The sequence below is a fragment of the Adiantum capillus-veneris genome, chromosome 9 (genome assembly GCF_014529385.1).
Source record: "Adiantum capillus-veneris isolate H3 chromosome 9, ASM1452938v2, whole genome shotgun sequence".
NCBI lineage: Eukaryota > Viridiplantae > Streptophyta > Polypodiopsida > Polypodiales > Pteridaceae > Adiantum > Adiantum capillus-veneris.
The window spans coordinates 97,320,343-97,341,016 of record NC_140939.1 but is presented as its reverse complement, the minus strand read 5'-3'; the positions used below and the strand labels follow the sequence as shown (position 1 = coordinate 97,341,016).

The window sequence follows — 20,674 nt, the reverse complement described above, 5'->3', positions numbered from 1 at the left end:
GTCTCTAGCTGGAGAGGAAGAATAGGATATAGGCTGAGAGGAAATGATTGATGACCATGACTCTTCCAACCTCGGAGGGGTCACCTAATAGTTTTGTGACTATTAGTGTGAGTGCAGCATAAGGGATTGTTAAATTTCATTTTTTCTCACATGTTTACATACAAAAGGGTACCATAAAATGGAATTGGGAAATAAATTTACAGATTTAGAAAAAGGGTGTATTTTATTTGTCAAAATCTCACAGATAAGGAGTTTTAAAAATAGTCCTTGAACGCACGTGATATACACAATGTATACATAGTGACCCCCCCAAGCTGCCAGTAGTGAGAGTTGGAGACTAGCCCATCTATGGAGTTTATCCCTGGACCTAGGAAAAACCCATTCCCAATGTTTCCTCAAGGAGACCTGGAATCCAAAAGGAATCCCTAATAGTCTAAAGATCTCCCCTTCTCCTTGATGATCTTGCAGCCTTGTTGGATAAGCTAGTCGTCGAGAAGGTGGGACTTGGAAGCCCTAATGCCCATTTTGTTGTGATTCACTTTGGAGCCCGAACCTAGACAAAAATTTTCCATAGATACCCAAAAGTACATGAGGGAGGAAGCATTGCTGGTGAGGAGCGTATTGTTGTCATTAGCAAACTATGAGAGGCAGTGTTGCCACCATATCATGGAGGGTAATTCTTTGATGATACCTTGTTCTAGCTTGTCTTTAATTAGTAAGTTGAGGCCATCAACACCAATTAAAAAAAAGACGAGAAGCTAAAGGGAACCCTTGCCTCACAGATGTATTGACCTCAAAGTAATGAGACAGAGCACCATTGAGGGAGACCCTTGCTCTTGCATTTCAAAACAGGGTGGCTACATATCTAATAAGGTTGGGCCCAAAAACCATTCTTTTAGTAGACTTTGGAGGATGAAAGACCACTCCAGCCGATCATACACCTTATCAAAGTCAATCTTGACAAATATGTTGTCTAAACCTTTTTCTTTTGCATGCTCTGTTCCTTCCCATAGGGAGATAACTGCTTCAACTATTATCTTGCCCTTGATGAAGCCTTTTTGTTCAGAGCACAACCACTTCATAAGTACTGGGGAAATCTTGTTGGCAATGGATTTGGCAAAATCTTGTACCTCGTGGGTGAGCATGGTAAGGGGTCTCCAATTGCTCACTTGATCCTTGCTACCTTGTTTATGAAGAAACTTGATGATGCCTATGTTCAATGAAATGGGAAGATCCTCAAATTTGAGAGATTCATTCTAGACCAACAAGAGCATTAGGGCCAAGGTCTCCTTGAAGGTTGATAAAAATTCAACAGGTATTTTGTCGATGCTTGGGATTTTCTTTGGTTGAAGGCCCTTTATGGCAATATGAATATCCTGGAGCTAAAGGATTTGTTAGCGAGCTCGAAGGCAAGGAGGGGGACTATTGATCTCCTATGGGACCAAACAAGGTCTTTGGCTTGCTGGATTTCTTGGGTCATGCTTAAGGAGAGAGAGAGAGAGCCTGGAAGTGATTTTTAACATACTCAAGATTTTCTTGTTCTAATGAAGTATTTGCCTAGAGGGTAAGCAGCAAAGAGATAGAGTCTTTGTCTTGTTTCTTCCTTAGAATTTTGAACATTTGCTTGGAGGCCTATCAATTTGACCCGCCCACCATTCCATGAAGAACATGGAGGCTTGTTTGGTGGCAAGGTCTTCCTCGATTTTTAGCTCTCTTCTGTTTTCAATTATCTGGATTTGGACAACTGGTTCTATAGAAGAACTGGATTCTAGTTCTTCCAGGGTTTGATATATTTTTCTCCTTCCTCTTTTCCTAATGCTAGAGAACTCTTTCTTGAAGTTGATGAGGACGACCTGAGTTGCTTTTGTGGCTTTGGACAAGGCAACGACCGGGCTTGAGTGCTTCCTAAACTAGGAGATTTAGATGTCCTTTATGATGTCCTGGATAGCTTGCAAATTGAATAACACAAGATCAATGTGAAACCACTGATTTTTGACCTCCTTAGGATTGTCGTTGATGGTGATGATTAAGGGGTAGGGGTATGAGATGCAAGAGTTGAAATGTACTTTGGACTTTGATTAGTTGAAGGATCCGTCCAGTGAGGATAAGATGCAACATCTATCAAGTCTAGCTTTTTTGGAGAGGGGGCCCAATGAGTAATTTTGGCAGGAGAATTGAACCGTCTTCCCCCCCCCACCAGCATCTCAGAGGTCAAGTTGGGTCTTGAGGGATTCCTAGGGCCTTTTTTAGATCCATCCAGAACTTTGTCTAGCTTGGTGTACAACAGTCAAGGGATTCCACCATGTTGAAGTCCCCCATCATTATGACTTCCCCTTAAAGAGCACGAAGGGAATCCCAAAGGGACATTCTATTTGAAACTGAGTTGCCTGCATAGCTGGAGACCACTGTGCAACAAATAGGCTAGGAAATTGGGATGGCTATGTTTGCCCCAACTAGAGAGGTTGCTTCATTCATCAAGATCCGATGTGGAATTCCAATTGCAATGTTGCCCGAACCTCTGCTGTGGGAGGAGATAATCCACTAATGTTTCTTGGAGATAGTGTCCAGGCATTGGCGAAGATTTGTGTCTAAGATTTTGACCTTCTACAATGCGATAATGTTGACAGAATTGTCTGCCATCCATGGCCAAATCTTGCACGCTTTGGGGATCGGAGAGTGCCCCTTTATGTTCCATGAGAGGATCTCATTTATGGGATTTCTTGTCTTTCCTATTCTTACTGGGGGTGGCTTTCGTAGGGGTGTTTGAGACCACTGCGTGAGAGCGTTTATTATCTTTTTGGACCTCCATGGGGAATGGCTTCGGGGGCGAGGGAGGGATGTTTTCTTTGTTAGTTGGGGGGGGGGGGGGGGGGGGGGGGAGACTAGTTCATATCGATCGTCATGCTATTGTCCAGCTTGTTGACTTGGGTTTCAAGTGGGGAAGGAAGAGATTCCTCGTCCTTGGATTCTAAAGCTATGGACTCAGAGACTTCACTTTCCTCGTAAATTAAGACTGCAAATTGGTTGGGTTGGTGATCCTTAGGGTTGGGTTGTCCTTTCTCCTGTTGGCTATAGGAGAGGGTTTTCTGTTGAGGGGGGGAGAGTGTTGACTTGAGGGAAGGGGCGATTGCGAAGGGGGGGGGGGGGGGGGGGGTGGACATCTGAGCGAATTTGGCTGGGCAATTTTGCATAGAGTGAGATTTTGCTCCGTAGTGGAAATAGGCTATGGGGAGGTACTTGTGGTGTAGAGTTTGCTCAAAATATTCTCCATCATCTGTGTGGATGTCCATGGCAACTGATAGATCTACTGAAATGTCCATTTTGATGAGGAACTAAGGGTGCCACAAGGAAATTGGTTTGGTGCCAAGCACTTTTCCCAGCATTGAGCCTATGGCATCCAGGTGTGTATTGTAGTGGAGGGTCAGGTTTGGAAACTCAACCCAAACAGGGTAATTGATGAGGGTGGAGTGTTCGGGGTTGACATCTTTGTTCCACCTGAACAAGCCGAGGGGGGAAGATTTGATTATCCACTGTCCATAGATGATGATGTTAAGCGCCATTTATGGGTTCTTGAAGACAAAGAGGTAATGGCTTTTGGGAAGGGCCTGCATGGTTTCAACCTCGGCTTCGATGGTGACCCAATGTGTCCTTATCCAAGACCGCTGAATCTCTGTAGGAGGACATGGACCTGCTAAGAGGCCTATGAGGGTCGGGGCCTCTAGGTCATGTTTTACTTTTCTAACTTGAGCTGAAGGAAGGGTCACAGAGGGCTTACTTGCTCCATTTGTTGTAGTGCACTTTTCAGAAGTTCTTTCGCTTTCTCCCCATTGTAAAGGTCATTGGGTAATAGATCCTTCTCTCTAGAGGGAGCTTGTGAAGGATTAGCTTTGTATGTGCCTACAAGGCCTTAGGGATATTGAGACCTCGTTTCCCAACCATTGAAGTTGACCAAGTTGAATGGAAGGGCCGCCTGAAGTTATTGGATGATCTGTTCTAGTAGTGCGTCCACCACCTCCTTGTAGAGGGCGACAGGAAGGAGGGGCTGGCCATCATTTAGCGGGTGAAGAATATTGCCTCGTATGAGAGATCTGTGGAAAAGGGGATCAAAGCATGTTCACACAGGCATCGTTCTACCCCTGCTATTTGATGTGAGCAAGCACTGCCCTCAAACTTCAACAGTTCGACAGAGTTGGAAAAGCCCCCCCGCCTTGACAAAATGCCTAAGCATTCACGTTGAGTTTCTTTTAACAGAAAACGATGATTTTGTTGATGCTTGGCAGGGGTTAACCTTAGCCTGTGCGAAACCACGCTTGGATGGGTGCCAAGTGGAGTCATGAGAGGGGGGGAATTGACATTGTCCCTCCCCCCGAGTGATGGCCGTGAAGAGACAACTTAGCCGGCCATCGCTATGACTAGGGTTACTCAGGTTTCACACTCTCCAATAGCTCTATCGCATTTTTCACCAGTGTTTGCCTCATGTATCCCTACGTACAAGGGTTTATGAGCATTGATAGTGTTTGCCTCACCTTCATGGCTTGCGAGAAACATTTTTTCTATCTGAAGAAACGAACAGCATGCCTAAAATGCTTCTGGTTTCTAGGCAAAAGATTTGAAGCATTTGCTAGTGAAACTTTTCTTGTTTTCTTAGGGGCAATCTCAAAATCTAGTTAAAACTACACTAAGCCTCTAATCACGATGCTCAAAGTTAGTGTTGAACGAGGGGAGGTGCAAGGCCTTGTTTTACTAGGAAATTGCCAACTCCTGGCAAAACGTTTTGCAGACCATTCTCTCCTCTGCTTGAAGGCGTGCCCCCAGGTCATTAGAAAAGCTATGGAGATTGTACAAATGTTCTCAGTAGCTTTGGGATCCCAGTGTAATATTGAGAAGTCAAGGATGATTTCCCTATAGGAAAATGACTCATTTGACCCTTCTGTCTGGTCGAGGGAGATTGTCACAAAAGGGAATATCTTTAGACATCTAGGACCCCCCTTGGGGGTGGATGTAACTCACAAGAAAAGATTCGAGTGGGTGCTTGAAAAAATCAAAACAAAAATGAGTAGGTGGGAGTATGCTCTTCTCCCATTCCCAAGTCGGATAAGAGTGATGAATGCCTTTATGATTCCTTATATTGCCTTCACTAGCTCGCTTCTCAAAATGGCTAAGTGTCACTGGAAAGAGTTCTTAAAACCAGTAAAAATATTTTTATGGAAAAATAACACGAAATCTTCCAGGCCATGGCAATGGGCCCGTTGGGAATCACTTGCTCGGCCGGGGAATCAAGGAGGCCTTGGAATTCTCAACCTTGTGGCCCATGCACAAGCTTGTTGCGCCAAATTTGTTGTTTCCTTGGCTAAACAAGATCAAGTTTGGGTTGTCATGATCAGAGATATGATAGAAGCAGCTAAACTTGGCTTGAAGGGTGGAAAGTGGAGAGGGGTGGAGATTCATGACAAACTGCTAGCCCCGGCGTGGTCCACCTTAAGACAGGGAGGCAGTTCAGGAGAATTGGTAATAAAATGCAATAGAGTAGCAGGAGTCTTAAAGTGGGGGGAAGAAGCCAGATACTTCAAGAACTCCATTGTGCATTGTTCCCCCTGGCTCTCCAAAGTTGTAGTTCCGCCACAAACTCCCTATTGGATTGAGACAGCCAGGAAGCTGAATAATAAGGGTCTGAACCGGCTTGAGCACTTCTGGGACAGTGGCAACAAGAGTTGGAACCATTGACCTTATGGTTGCCCAATACCAACTTAATATCTTGGAGGTCTTGCTTGTCCACAAAGTGATGAAAGAGCTTGACAATCTAGTGATGCCAATCTGTGATTCGGAGTTGGACTGGAATGCCTGGAAATGGCCCGGAAGCAGTCTATTGGGGAAACCCCATACTAAAAGCATTTATCAGACAATGATGCAAAAGAAGAATTCGTCTAGCCCCCTTAACAAGCTATGGAAAAAGTAATGGCCGGAGGAAAGGTGGGAGTATGTAATGGAGAACATTTGGAAGCCAAAGGTTCCGCAATACATAAGGTTTTCTTATGGAAGGTTGTTTGGGGTGCTTTACCGACGAGGGTGAAAATTCGGGAGAGAGGGATTGGGTCAGATCGATGCTTGGGGTGCAGGTTAGCTAGTGAAGATCTGGCCCACCTATTCATGGACTGCCCAGCTATAAAAGGCCTCGCAGGGAAAGTATGCAAGTGGGTCCAGAGAACATGGAAAATTAGTTTTTTCAAGATTGACCTATGCCTTGGAGGGAAAATTTCAGGTAGTCATGCACTCCTCGTCAGATACTTCTTCTTTCATAACGTATGGCAGACAAGGAACCGCCGTGTTTTTGAAGGAGGATTTGAGGTGGCAAGCTTCGCAGAAATTATACAAGAAAGCAAAGTGTTAATATGGGCACTCGGGCGCAAGCAGCAGTCAGAGGATTGGTCTAGGACTACTTGTGCCTTGTTGTCAGCAGATGGAATGCCTACGATGGAGGCAAATCTTGGCCATCGGTAAATAAAAGATATCAGAATGAGGCGGGGTGGTAGGGGTGGTTGCCCTGATAGCCATTGTAATTATGTTCCCTGGATGTTGTCATGGCTTAACATGAGCATGACAAAACCTTGTAATTTTTTGGGATGTTCAATATAATCCACTCACAATTGTGAGTTTTGCTTTTTTTTTTTTTTTTAAACTACACTAAGCCTTGGTTTTTTGTGAATACTTCGCACAATAGCATTTCATATAGACGATCTTTTTGCAACCAGTGCCATAGGTTAAAGTTTGGAGATTCAATCGTTGAAGGTGAAATGAGGTAGTAATCACTCACTTGTCGAGTTGTTTGCTTTGCTTTTGTTCAAGGCTTCTATGCGTGAAAAAACCAACAATCTATGTGAACAAATGTTCACCAAAAAATCTTTTTTAGCAACCAATGAGAATAAGGAGGCCATTGGAAATCTCTTGGTTTTTAGTGAAAATTTAAGGGTTTTTGGTAGTTTTTGCTAGTTTTTACACTAAAATCCTCCAAATAATACCAGTTTCTATCAAGATAACCCTCCAAACTAGCCGACAATTTTATGTTTTGTCCTTTAAAAATACACTAAAGATCGGTTTTCTGTGAGCACATTGAGAACAAAAGGAAAGGTGCACGCTTTATTTTTGTTTTAGCAAAGCATCGATGAGGACTAGATCCTCGGACAATGTTCACTTTAGAAAAAAGGAATAAATAAGCGATCATCATTGTTAAACTTGACTTGAAACATTTCGCTACTCAGAGCAACATGCTTGGCAAAATGTTAGCATATTTTGTTGAAAATGACACCTTTCCAAAAAATTACATAGGGAATTTTGACTTTTTGTCTTTTTTTTTCCCATTGGCTAAAAAACTACATAGGGAATTTCGACTTGTCGTTTTTCCCATTGGCTAAAAAAAAAAATTGGGTAGGACAAGTAAGCGCTCTAATAAGGGATGTGGCCCAATGGGTCACGTTTTTGACCAAGCAAAGCATGCGCCAAATTCCAACGTGTGAAAAGGGCCTTTAAAAGTCAAGCATGAAGGAAATGTGGGACTGTGTTGGCATTATCTCTTTGGGGTGAGAGAGAGAGAGAGAGAGAGAGAGAGAGAGACGCCTATATATAGCCCCAAGAGCTAGTGCCAAATACTCATCCGTCCTCTCTCTACACATTTACACCTTCTCTCTCTACACTCACATACACGAAGAAGAATGGCAAAGGCTACAGGAGTAATTAGCTTCTTGGTATTGGCTCTTGTTGCCACCTCCTTTCTTCAAGGTATGTGATGACCCTGATCCTTAATTTCATTGCTTAATGTGAATTATCAATCCTTTTAATCAACATTTTCAGTTCACACTAGCTGACTATACTTCTATACTCATAGGTTTGGAGTTCAAGACTTGCCATTAGAAACTTATCTTCTTGCGTTTGTGTGTGTGTGTGTGTGTGTGTGTGTGAGAGAGAGAGAGAGAGAGAGAGAGAGAGAGAGAGAGGAAATTGGAATAACTTTTCTATCACTCATCTATGGTCGATTGGTTATCCGAGTTCCCTCTGGAGTGTCATTCAGGTCTTGAGTTCAAGACTCATCGGATGGATCTATAAGGTCTCTTCGTGTTGTTCCTACAACATTAAAAGCTTCCCATCTCTCTCTCTCTCTCTCTCTCTCTCTCACACACACACACACACACACACACACACACACACACACATATGTTGCTAATATCTTACTTGGCATGTGTATGAAACAGGTCCCATAGCTTATGCAGGGGCGGAATTTGTGAGTACATGAAGCCTTCGTAATTTCATTTTGAATTTTATAGACTTTTATAGTATATACTTGCATGTGTTCTTATAAATGTCGATCATATTTGTGGCAGGGCGGAATGAGAAGAATGTTGCAAGGTAACCTCTCTCTCTCTCTCTCTCTCTCTCTCTCTCTCTCAAGATTTGGAGTCTTTTTTAGTGTTTTCATACAATGCATAACATCATGAGCTTTTGTTCAAGAGGCATCCCATTCCTAGCTATGTACGATTGGGGGCAGGGGACCGCCGGCCCCCCCACCGGGCCGGCGATCCCCTGCCCCCAATCGTACCTAGCTAGGTATGTGATGCATCCCTCACAAAAGCTCATGATGTTTAGGTAAGTCACAACGTGGGAATTATTGTGAGAATTTGCCCAAAACTTCTTGTGTCTCTCTCACACACACACAATAAGCACATGCATGCGCACCCAGGTCCCGCACTCGTACATACTTTTAAAGTTTATGTGTGTGTGTGTGAGAGAGAGGGAGAGAGAGAGACAGCGCGCTTCGTGCATGCATAGCTTTGATATGCATTCGCATAAATCAATATGAATCTTTGTGCTCACCAAAAGAAGAAATTAATGGTAATTGTATCAATTACAGCTTGCGATGACACAATTTGCACCCAGGAGTTTTACGACACAGAATATGTGACATGCGACTCGAACCCGGGAGAAACATTGCCTGCCTATTCCAATTGTTGTGTCTTGCAAAGCTGCCAACCTAATACGTCTGGTTGCACTCTTCACCTCAAAGATGATCAAGGCACTGTTGCTTGCCCCTTCTAAAACTTGGTTTTTTTAGAAGAAGTGCGTATCAATAATTGTCAATAACTGCTGTTGCGAGTCATGGCAATGGTGACTTAGTTGGAATTGAGAATAATTCTTGTAATTGAGAAATATAAAATCAAACATTTATAACTTATTCTAGTCCCTCGCGTTGAATTCACGCCACAAGTGCAAAGAATATAATTAGTTAGGAATAATGTTGTGCATGAACACAACCCTCTCTCTCTCTCTCTCTCTCTCTTTGTAGATTGGTTAGAATAACAGTTCTTGAGTTCAAAACTCATTAGGTAGATATTTGAGGTCTCTAGATTGTTCCTAAAACTTCTTCTCCTCTCTCTCTCTCTCTCTCTCTCTCTCTCTCTCACACACACACACACACACACACACACACACACGCTCTTATATGTGGTAGATTGATTATACCACATATGGGTAGATCATTCTCGCGGTCCCTTGGGATTGTTCCATTAACGTTAACACTCTTCGTCCCCCCCCCCCCCCCCCCCCCCCCTCTCTCTCTCTCTCTCTCTCTCTCTCTCTCTCTCTCTCACACACACACACACACACACACACACACACACACACACGCTCTTATATGTGGTAGATTGATTATACCACATATGGGTAGATCATTCTCGCGGTCCCTTGGGATTGTTCCATTAACGTTAACACTCTTCGTCCCCCCCCCCCCCCCCCCCTCCCTCTCTCTCTCGTCCCCCCCCCCCCCCCCCCCCTTGGGATTGTTCCACACACACACACACACACAGCCGTTTTTTGACCTAGTAGACAGCAGTTCACTCTTTTGACCATAACTTGCTCATCCGAACTCCGATTTAGGTGATCTATAGCCTCAATCGAAGAGCACGAAGCCCTCTACGCATTGATGTAAAGACATAATTTTTCTGTGTAATGGAAGGCTTTGCTGTAACAGCATCTCAGAACTGAAAAAACTGTCAAAACTTTGCGTTTTTGTTGCCGACTTGAAGGCAATGTCAGACAAAACTCGCAAGGGTGGAAAAGCCACACTTGCCATGGAGAATGATGCAAAATCTCCAAGGAATTTGGATGCTAATCCAACCACATCGTCTACAACAACGGAAGCAATGATCATGGCTTACTTGATCTCGTTACAAGAAACCGTCAACAAGCAAGGTGAAGAGTTGCGCGCACTTGCAATGGAGAATGGTACTTTAAGAGTTCTCGTTGTGGAGAATGAGCACCTCAAGAAGGTTCTTGAAATGCAAACAACGCGTTTGATGCATCTTGAGAATGAAGTTCAAGAATGTAAACGCTCTCTTGTGGACATGAATGTAGTGAAAGAGCGCTTGAGCAAAGTTGAGAGTGATCATGTATTGAAAGAGGAAACGATAGATACAATACGACATGATGTATGTGAGATGAGAAATGCATCCAAATCATGGGCTGATATATGTAAGGATAATGTGGTTTCTACATCTCCTATCACGCAAGCCGTTGTCCAAGCAAAGAATGTAGAGAATGTGGACACTCAAGAATTGCAAGAACGACAAAAACGCTCAAAGAACATCGTCATTCGTGGAATCAAGGAGGAAAGCATGGAAACACCCCAATCTCTTGCGGTTGCTATTGAAGAGTTTTTTGCTACACACTTTGGCATGTCAGGAATCATGGCTTATGGTGCACATCGAGTTGGAAAACAAGGAGTCCCTCGCTCGGGAGAAAGACCTATTGTATGTACCATGGCTGATGAGGTAAAGAGAAAGATCATCCTTGACAATGGTTGGATCTACCTCAAAGGAACGGGTTGTAATGTATATGAGGATCGCACTCTTATGCAACAAAATGTACGTCGCAAAGCATACGAAGAAAGAAGCAAGAAGGTTAAGGTATCATCTCAAGAAGAAAAGGCACTTGAGGAGGATGCAAGTCCACCCAACAAATAGGGACACATGATCTATGAGACCAACTCACGCTTGCGAATAAGCTTTTGGAATTGTAACGGGTATCCATGGAATGCGGGAATTGGCATTGATGAGCTTACCAATGACTCCGATGTGATACTTCTTGTCGAAACATGGGAGCATGATGCGCAACGAATTCTTGGATTTGACAAATACGATGTACATTCTTTGATGTGGGCCAAAAATGCAAAGCAACGAAGAGGCCAAGGAGGCATAGCATGTATGACCAAAAAGGGTTTGAAAGATGTTTCCATTGTCAAAGAAGATAAGTATAAACGCTACTTATGGCTGAAAATCAGCCCACCAAATGGTCAAGTCATGTTTGTGGCCGGCTGCTACATTCCTCACTATGACTCCAACTTTTATGCTCGCTTGAATATGGATAGAGATCAGCCCTTTGTTGAACTAGAGGAAGACATTGCTTATTACAAGGATCAAGGTGAAGTCATTGTTTTTGGAGACATGAATGCTCGCACAAATATGTTACAACACGACACACAACAAGTCGACATGCCGCATGTATCAAGAAGAGTGGATGACTCATACATGTATAATCGAAGTTCTAATGATGCAAAAGAAGTGGATCACTATGGAAAGTCACTTCTACATATGTGCAATAGTACCGGAATGCTCATTGCAAATGGTGTATCTCTATGGCAAGGCACCAATGACTTTACATGTAGAAAGCACAATGGTGCTAGCGTGATTGACTATATGTTGTTCTCAGAAGCCACTCTAGAATGCATACAAAGCTTTACACTTGGTGAATGGAATCCGGAATCGGATCATAGGATGTTATGTATTGACCTCAAGTGTGGTAAACGGCCCGAGCATGTAGCCTCCAATCATGATGTGAATCATTTGTACCTACGTCTAGACTTCAAACGAGCACTTATATATGCTGATATGGTGGACCAAATGTTAAGCATGATAGAGCATCAAGGGAGCCCAACATTAGAATGCAAGTGGAAAGTTTTCAAAGAAGTAATTTTCTCTTGTGCGAAGGAATGCTTTTCGGCGAAACACATGTCTTGCAAAAGGTCTAAGAAGGGTAGCACCAAGAAGAAATGGTTTGACATGGAATGTAGTCAAGCCCGAAAACACTTGCTAAGATTGGATGCAATCAAAGACAAGGAAGTTTACTTGGAATGTTCACACACATACAAAGCACTTGTTCAAAAGAAGAGGAGAAGGTGGGAAGTCGAAAAACAACTTCTTTTAGCACAAGAGAAAGCACATGCATGTGGCAAGTTTTGGCAAAATCTAAAAGGCAAGCGCGTTGAGAGCTTTGGTGACTTGACTCTTGAGGATATGTATATGCATTGTAAGAACCTCTATGAGCAACCCAATGTTGATAAGATGGAGGGTTGTAGCTCCCTTCCATTTATGTCTCCCTTCTTTACCATTGAAGATGTATGCCGCGCGCTTGAGAAACTTGCTACTCGCAAGGCAGGTGACCTTCAAGGTGTCAAGGCTGAAATGATTAAATGGACAAGTAAGAAAACACGATATTGGATATGCGATATGTTTAACCTTGCACTTCAGTATGGCATGCCTCATGATTGGAGTGCAAATTGGATCAAACCTTTGCACAAAGGAGGAGATGTAAACAATGTGAACAACTATCGCACTATAATGGTTGGTTCTTTGATGGCAAAGTTATTTGGATGTATCATGGAGATGAAGATAAGTGAATGGGCTGAAAAGAATGGCAAACGTGCGCTTGGCCAAGCAGGTTTTCGAAAGCATCATAGCACTATTGATCACCTTGTCACTCTTCGAGTTCTTATGGAAGCGTCTCGATTGAAAGGAAAAAAGTTGTATTGTTGCTTTGTGGATTTCAAGAAAGCTTTTGACATGGTACCGCGAGGAAATCTTTGGAGACGTATGCAAAGCCTTCAAGTGCCGAGAGAATTTATGCATGCAGTCTTTCGCATCTACCAAAAAGTGATATGTCGATTACGTATGGGAGATGGAATTTCAGAATTTTTTGCAAGCACTATTGGTGTCAAACAAGGATGCCCACTTTCCCCAACCCTCTTTGGGCTACTCATTGATGAATTGGAATACATGGTTCTTGATTTTATGCAGCAAGAAGGCATAGAAGAGGTTAAGATTGGAAATGCGGTGATCATGCTTTTGCTTTATGCCGATGATGTAGTGCTCTTGGCACATACCTTAGAAGATGCACAAAAGCTTATGAGTGTCTTGGAACGCTTTTGCCTACATAGCGGGCTGATCGTGAATGGATCCAAAACCAAGGTTATGCTTGTAAAGACCCTCAATGACGAAAATCCATGCATTGTATACAACAATGAGAAACTTGAAGTGGTAGATCACTTCAAGTACCTTGGCCTTGAGGTTCCATCCAATCATAAATGGAAGGATTGTGCAATGCGTCGCTTGGAAGCCGGAAAGAGGGCTTATTATGCATTTGAGAACATGTGCAATGCAGGAGAGATCAAGTGTTGGGCTCTCAAAAAGTACCTCTTTGACACATTGGTGACACCGGTGCTTCTTTATGGAGTGGAGGTGTGGGGTGGAAGCATCGGGAAGTCTACTTGGAAAGAGTTTGAGAATGTCCAAAAGCGTTTTCTCACCAACTTTCTCCAAGTCAAGACACAAACACCCTACATGCTCTTACTTCTTGAGTCCGGATCGCTTCCCATTGAGGTCTTGGGCATGGAAAGGGTTGTGGAGTACATGCGTAAGACACAATGTAGCCCTTTGCATCGACTTCCTAGAATCGCATATGAAGCAAGTCAAAAGGTTCAAAAGACATGCAAGAGCAAAATACTAAGTTCGGGGTGGATGCTTGATATCAAGAAATGGTTTGGAAGATGGGATGCATGTCACTTGGTCAAGGATGCGTCGATCGACTCCCAAGTTAATGAGGCCTTCTTACAACGCCAATGTATCATGGCTTGGGAGAAATCTGGGGGTTCTCGCTTCAGCTATTACACCACACACGTTGCCCCAAACTACAAATCTCTCTTCTTCTCGCAACGAGATAACCGAACCCCTTCCTACATCCTTGAGCCCATCCCGTTGAGTGCGATCCGCACCATTGCCTCCATTCGTCTTAGCTCCCATTCTCTACGCTGCGAGACAGGACGTTGGGGCACTGGCGAGGAGTGTCATCGACTTTGCACCTTATGCCCTCGTCAAGTGCGAGAGAGTGAGTACCACACACTACTTGAGTGCTCAGCTTTTGACCACATTAGGTCCTCTTTTCCCCATATATTCAGCCATGAGCTCTCCCTACATACCTTCCTCTCCCAACCACGATGTGGACTCTCTATTGCGACGCTCATTTCAGCCATTTTTGAGCATCGAGAGTCACTTATGAACTCCACTCACACCACGTGACATGTTCATTTGGTCCCATAGGTCATATTTGACCTCCCAGGACGATAATAGAACTATCTATCTATCTATCTCTCTCTCTCTCTCTCTCTCTCTCTCTCTCTCTCACACACACACACACACACACACACACACACACATGCTCTTATATGTGGTAGATTGATTATACCACATATGGGTAGATCATTCTTGAGGTCCCTTGGGGTTGTTCCATTAACATTAACACTCTTCGTCTTCCCCCCCCCCCCGCCCTCTCCTCCCCCCCTCTCTCTCTCTCTCTCTCTCTCTCTCTCTCTCTCTCTCTCTCTCTCTCTCTCTCTCTCTCTCTCTCGTAACACAATGGTCATGCCTCGGAGTCATGTTCACCACTTCTTGCATCGACTTTCTCCATCCTATGTGGTGCATCCAAGAATCCAGCCGTCGATCATTGTCCCATGACCTCATTCTACCAACATTTCTCTCTCTCTCTCTCTCTCTCTCTCTCTCTCTCTCTCTCTCTCTCTCTCTCTCTCTCTCCCCACCCACTGCGATTTTACCTATGCTCTAATAAGTTAACGTACTTATAAACCATTGTCAATAACTACTCTTGCGAGTCATGGTCTTGGTGACTTAGTTGGAATTAAGAATAACTCTTGAATCTTGCCTATGAGTATCCAATTGTAATTAATAATACTTTTTTTTCCAAAAATCACAATTGTGAGTGAATTATATTAATCAACCCAAAAAATTACAATGTCTTGTCATGCTCGTGTTGAGCCATGACATCATCTAGGGACCATAATTACATCGGCAGCGATCCCAACCAACTCGCCCCCTTATCCTTGATACAAAAGGTCCATTATCATGTTCTTCTGAGATCTTTTAATTACCGATAGCCAAGATTTTTCCCCATCCTAGGCATATCCTCTGCTGACATCAAGGCACAAGTAGTCCTAGACCAATCCTCCGAGTGTTGCTTGCACCCAAGCGTCCAAATTAGCATTTTGCTTTCTTGTATAATTTATGCGAAGCTTGCCACCTCAAGAGCTCCTTCAAACACACGGCGGTTCCTTGTCTACTATACATTATGCAAGAAGAAGTACCTGACGATTTGAGTGTTGATGAGGATGGCAGGACCACCTGAATTCTTCCCTCCAAGGAATAGATCAGTATTGTAAAAACCAATTTTCCATGTTCTTTGGACCCATTTACATATTTTCCCTGTGAGGCCTTTGATAGTTGGGCGATCCATAAAGAGGTGGGCCAGATCTTCACTAGCCAACCTGCACCCCAAGCATTGATCTCACCCAATCCCTCTTTCCTGAATCTTCACCCGCATCGATAGAGCACCCCAAATTTAATTGATAATACTTCTTAAATCTTGCCTATGAGTATCCAATTGTAATTGAGAAATACAAAACCAAATATTTGTAACTTATTCTAGTGAGATGAATACACTAGTACCTTTTAAGATCACAAGCGCAAAGAATCCACGTTAGGAACAATGTTGTGCATGAACACGACTCTCTCTCTTTCTCTTCTCTCTCTCTCTCTCTCTCTCTCTTGATAGATTGGTTAGAATAACAGTTCTTGAGCTCAAAACTCATTAGGTAGATATTTGATGTCTCTAGATTGTTCCTGATACTTCTTTTCTTCTCTCTCTCTCTCTCTCTCTCTCTCTCTCACACACACACACACACACACACACACACACACACACACACACTCATGTGCGGTAGAGTGACTAAAACTTATTACAAGTCTAGTTCAAGAGTCATTGGGTAGATCTTTCACTATAAGAAAGGGGGTTGAATGCCTCTAGAATAGCCGCGCATCAACAAGCGTGTTTGGAGAGAGAAAGGATTGGGCACACAGGTATCAATGAACTGTTAGCGCGGTTGTCAGCTCGCAGCAATCGTTAAGGGTATAAGTGCAGGTATGCATTTATTAATTGCCGCGCAGCTTGTCGTGTCTATAGCCACAATGATAGCCGCGATTATACCCTCCACGCAACTTATTAAAAAGAAATATCCAAGGATATCAGATGATTCAAGTCACCATATGTGAAGACTTTCCATCATCCAAAGATCCTTGGATTACTTTTTTTAAACATAGATATCACACTTATTTATTATTTAATATTTAACAATATCATACAATTTTTGAAACACAAGAAACTTAAAAACAATTTATTAACGAGATTCTTTTTAATTGATATCAAGAGTTCACATGATGTATATAAGGCCTTTTAGCCAGGCATCCAAAATAAAAGTGAAATATTTACAAGGGCTCTTGGTCGGGCGTTCAAAATGTGAGGGGATTTATGTTGTACAAGGGCTCTTGGCCGGGCGTTCAAAATGTGAGGGGATTGTGTTAGGAAGTTAGTAACCCTCATCGTCACCCTGGCTGCCCTCGTTCTCCTCGCCACTCTAGTTGCCCTCGTCGTCCTCGCCCTCGTTAAGTGCCACCTCTTTGAGTCTACACAAATAACAAAGAAAACCAAATACTAAGTAAACATTAAAATAAGTAAACAAAAAAATAGTTAGGTTGACTTTGTATTTGTATAGTGGTCAAGGTGTCGATGAGATCGTTGAACTGTTCTTGATTAATGTGGGCTTGTTAAAGCATCCACAGGTAGGTATTGTATTCGTTGTGTTTTCGATACTTCACGAGACACTCGATGTCCTAGATGTTTGCTTGCATATTAAGCATTATTTATTTTAGTTTACATCAAGATTATGGTTCAAATAAAAACTAAAAACGTTACTTACCACTTTGTCCTCCTAGACGTCCTTTCTGTTGATGGGGGCTTTTCACAAGCTAAGCTCCCATACCCCTCTTCTCTCGTCCCCACCCCATGAAAACCCCCTCTTAGGGAGGGAGTGATAAAAGGCATTGGAAAAAGTAAGAAAAAAATAAAGTATGATTATGTAAATATATAAAAAAGGTAAAATAGGCCACCTCATGCCTGCGGGGCAGCCCATCCCCACCTTGCCTCCTTTTTCTTCACTGTTGCCCCGCCGGGTGTCCCTTTTCCTCTCCTCCACTCAAAAGGTCAAACCTCTCTCTCTTCCCCTTGTCCTTTCTCCTTTCTCTCTCCCCTCAAGCTACCCCACCTCTCACCAATAATGCATTATAACTCACCAATAATGCACCCTAACTCACATGCAACTTACCCTATCTTCCAAAATAGTATACCCCACCCCCTCTTTCTCTCTCCTATCATATCCCATGACCCAAATACCCCCCTCTCTCTCTAAAGGGCGCCATGTCTCTTGTATTGTAGCTAAATAACCTCCCCCACACTCACACACACTCAGTTTCACTGAAAAAGGTGCCTACAGACCCATCCCCACCCGGTGGTTACCTGATTTTTCTTGTGTTCACACACATCTGCACACAGATTCACCTCTGAACACACTCCCCTCTCTCCCCTCTTGTAATTACTTTATTCTCCATGTCACCTCTCACTTTTTTTCATCAACCCATCTCTCTCTCTTAGTCTCTCTCTCATGAGACTGCTATTCTGGCACATATACACACAGCCAGACAAGTGGGGCCCACAGTCACATGGCCTATGTAGATAATGATTTCTTCATTTCTAAATTCTAGAATTTCTCCCCCCTCCTCCCCTATATAAAGAGGGGTCACCATCACACTAAAGACACACACAACATCACCAAAGAGTACATTATGAACTGTGTGTGCCTAGTGCACACACACACACCCACACCATCACCATCACCGCAATCACCATGCTCGTCTTGAGCATGACCTCTACACCCTTGGCTATGGAAGATGAAGGGCAACTAAATGAAGGATAATGGCCATAACCCTCGTGCGAGTCTTCGCCATCAAATCCCACCTATCCGCCATGTGCTCTACCACTCTCTCCCTTCTCATTCCCCTACCCTATGCTCCCCATTTCATCGCCTTATTCTCTAAATAAAGCTTGAGGTTTTGTGAGTATGTTTTCTTGCAATGTTTTGCCCATGTGAGGTGTGCGGAATCGCCACCTAATCTTGTGTTTGGAGTGAACTTGTGTATGTGTGAAGGGTGTGCGGATTCGCCATCCTTTTGTGGTGCCTAAGTACTAAGCCGTTATACCCCCTCCCTCACTCTCTCTCTCTCTCTCTCACTTGATCTCATTCCCTTTCCTCTTCATCATTACTCCCAAGCATCCATCTCTCTTGGATGAAAACTTTGTTATGGTGGTGTGTTGTTTGTGTCCTAGCCGCTGAAGCTAGGTGGTGCCCCTGCTTGCTTTACCATGACAGGCTCGAGGCGCTCCATTCGGTTTCCGGTGTTTTAGAGGCCGTCGGGGGTTCGGGGTTCGCTTTGCTCCCGTCATTGCCAGAACCCCAAATGTGAACTTGTTGTTATGGCCTTCCATTAGAGGGGTTTTAGGGTACCATTTGGCCTCTCTATTAGAGGGGTTTTGGGCTACCGTTTGGCCCTTCTATTAGAGGGGTTTTGGCATGTCTATATGCATGCATTGGACTACCTGTTTGGAGAGCCCATTTCATGCAAATAGACATGCCAAAATCCCTCTAATAAAGGGGGGAAACTCATAGCTAAAACTAGGGGTTTTGGGGGAATTTTGGCCCCTCTATTAGAGGAGTTCTGGGATACCGTTTGGCCCCTCTATTAGAGAGATTTTGGAATGCATATTTGCATGAAATAGGCTTCCTATTTGGACATGCCAAAACCCCTCTAATAGAGGGGCCAAACTCATGCCGTTTGGCCGTGGTGAATATAAAGTTTTATTTTCATAGCATTTTTTCTTTCCAATGATACGGTTAGAGAAATAAACCCAAACTATTTTTTTGGTGAAATTTTTGTACTCTTCTTTTGCTCCATTAACTAATCCATCAAGAACATCCAAGTTTCTAGCACATAGCTCAACAACGATACTTGTTTTTAGGCTTAGTGTGGAATGCAATCCTCTACTTAATTTGGGATCTGTGGGTGTGTTATTTGTTTTGCTTCAAGAGTTGTTTCTTTCATCGGTAGCAATGAAAGTGTGTGGTGTTCCCTCCATTTTATTGAAGACATTAAGATCATGAGTGTCCTTTTCCTTGTTAGAGTAAAATAGATGAGAAACTTCACGGCTATTTGGAACAGGTCCATAGTAATTGTTGTTAAGGTATTCAAAATCTTCAAATCTATGTTGGAAACTCAAAGTCTATTAAGGATATCTATGAATATTGTATCATTTTGTCGCATTGCTAGTGTAAGTTTGTAGCAATGTGGATGAGTGTGCCAATATGAAGGAGAAATCGTTTCTAAAAGTGTATGTTTTTTTGCAAAGATCCATCTTTTCTTGATGAGGTTTTCTTGACACAAATCACCGCACAGAATGACATCCAATCCACCACATGGTTTATCATAGATGTGTTTGATTGCATGCAAACATGAGTCGGTCACCATGGAAAACACGCTTGAACCAATCAAAGACACCTCATCAAAAACTACAATTCTTAAGTCATTATATAGAAGAGAAAGTGCATCCAACTTTTCAACACTCAAACTTTTTTGTGTAGACGTAACTAGAGGTTAGTGAAGCACAACGTGGATTATGGTGCCATGGAAAAAAGCTGCTTTTTTTATGTATGCCATTAGCAATTTTGTTGGAGATTTTGGATTGGGTGGGCTTTTATGGTTGTAGAATCTCTGCAATCCTTCTACTAACAATAGCAATGTGAATGGTTTTCATGTTCTTGCACCTCCTATAAGGAAGAAGTGTATTACTTTGTTGGGTTGAATCCATTTTTTCAACTTTATGTCATCAAATATGTATTGTTGCTGGTGGTTTAATTTTTCAATCTCTGTTGTCAAGTTTGTACGTCTTAGTTGTTTTACTTTTGTTGTGATTGCATAGTGTGTATGAACACAAAGTGGTTTCTTTTCAATGAATAGATCCGTGATTTGAGTAGATGGTTTATTTATGTTTTCTCTCCACAAGTGGGTTAATGCATCACACTCTTCGATTGTCCAACAGAGAGTGAAAAGAGAATATATTAAGCCCGTATAAGTAGATGCATCTATAATTAGAAGTCTTTTTTGGAATTGTTGAAGTGATTCTCCAACTACTTGTTGTTTGCTTTGTCCACTTGTAGCATTATGAAGGATCATGACAAGTGTAGTGCTTTCAACTGATGAGTCCAATTGTGATCCAAATAATAATGAAGTGGAAGACTCTACGAAAAAACTTGTTAAATAGTTCTCAAATAGGCATTGTGATAGGATAAGCTTAAATGATTCCAAAACTTAAGTTTGTTTGCAATATATTATGGAATGCTAAA

The 20,674-nt window shown here is 42.8% G+C and overlaps 1 protein-coding gene across 1 annotated transcript; it reads left to right on the top strand.

The window, feature by feature from the left end:
• The first annotated feature begins 7,638 nt into the window (after positions 1-7,638).
• LOC147450856 (uncharacterized) lies at positions 7,639-9,220 on the top strand. Its single transcript, XM_086520819.1, has 4 exons — positions 7,639-7,773; positions 8,244-8,272; positions 8,373-8,397; positions 8,900-9,220. The coding sequence occupies exons 1-4, from the start codon at positions 7,707-7,709 to the stop codon at positions 9,082-9,084; spliced, it is 306 nt and encodes a 101-aa protein (XP_086376945.1). The 5' UTR covers positions 7,639-7,706; the 3' UTR covers positions 9,085-9,220.
• The last annotated feature ends 11,454 nt before the right edge of the window (positions 9,221-20,674 follow it).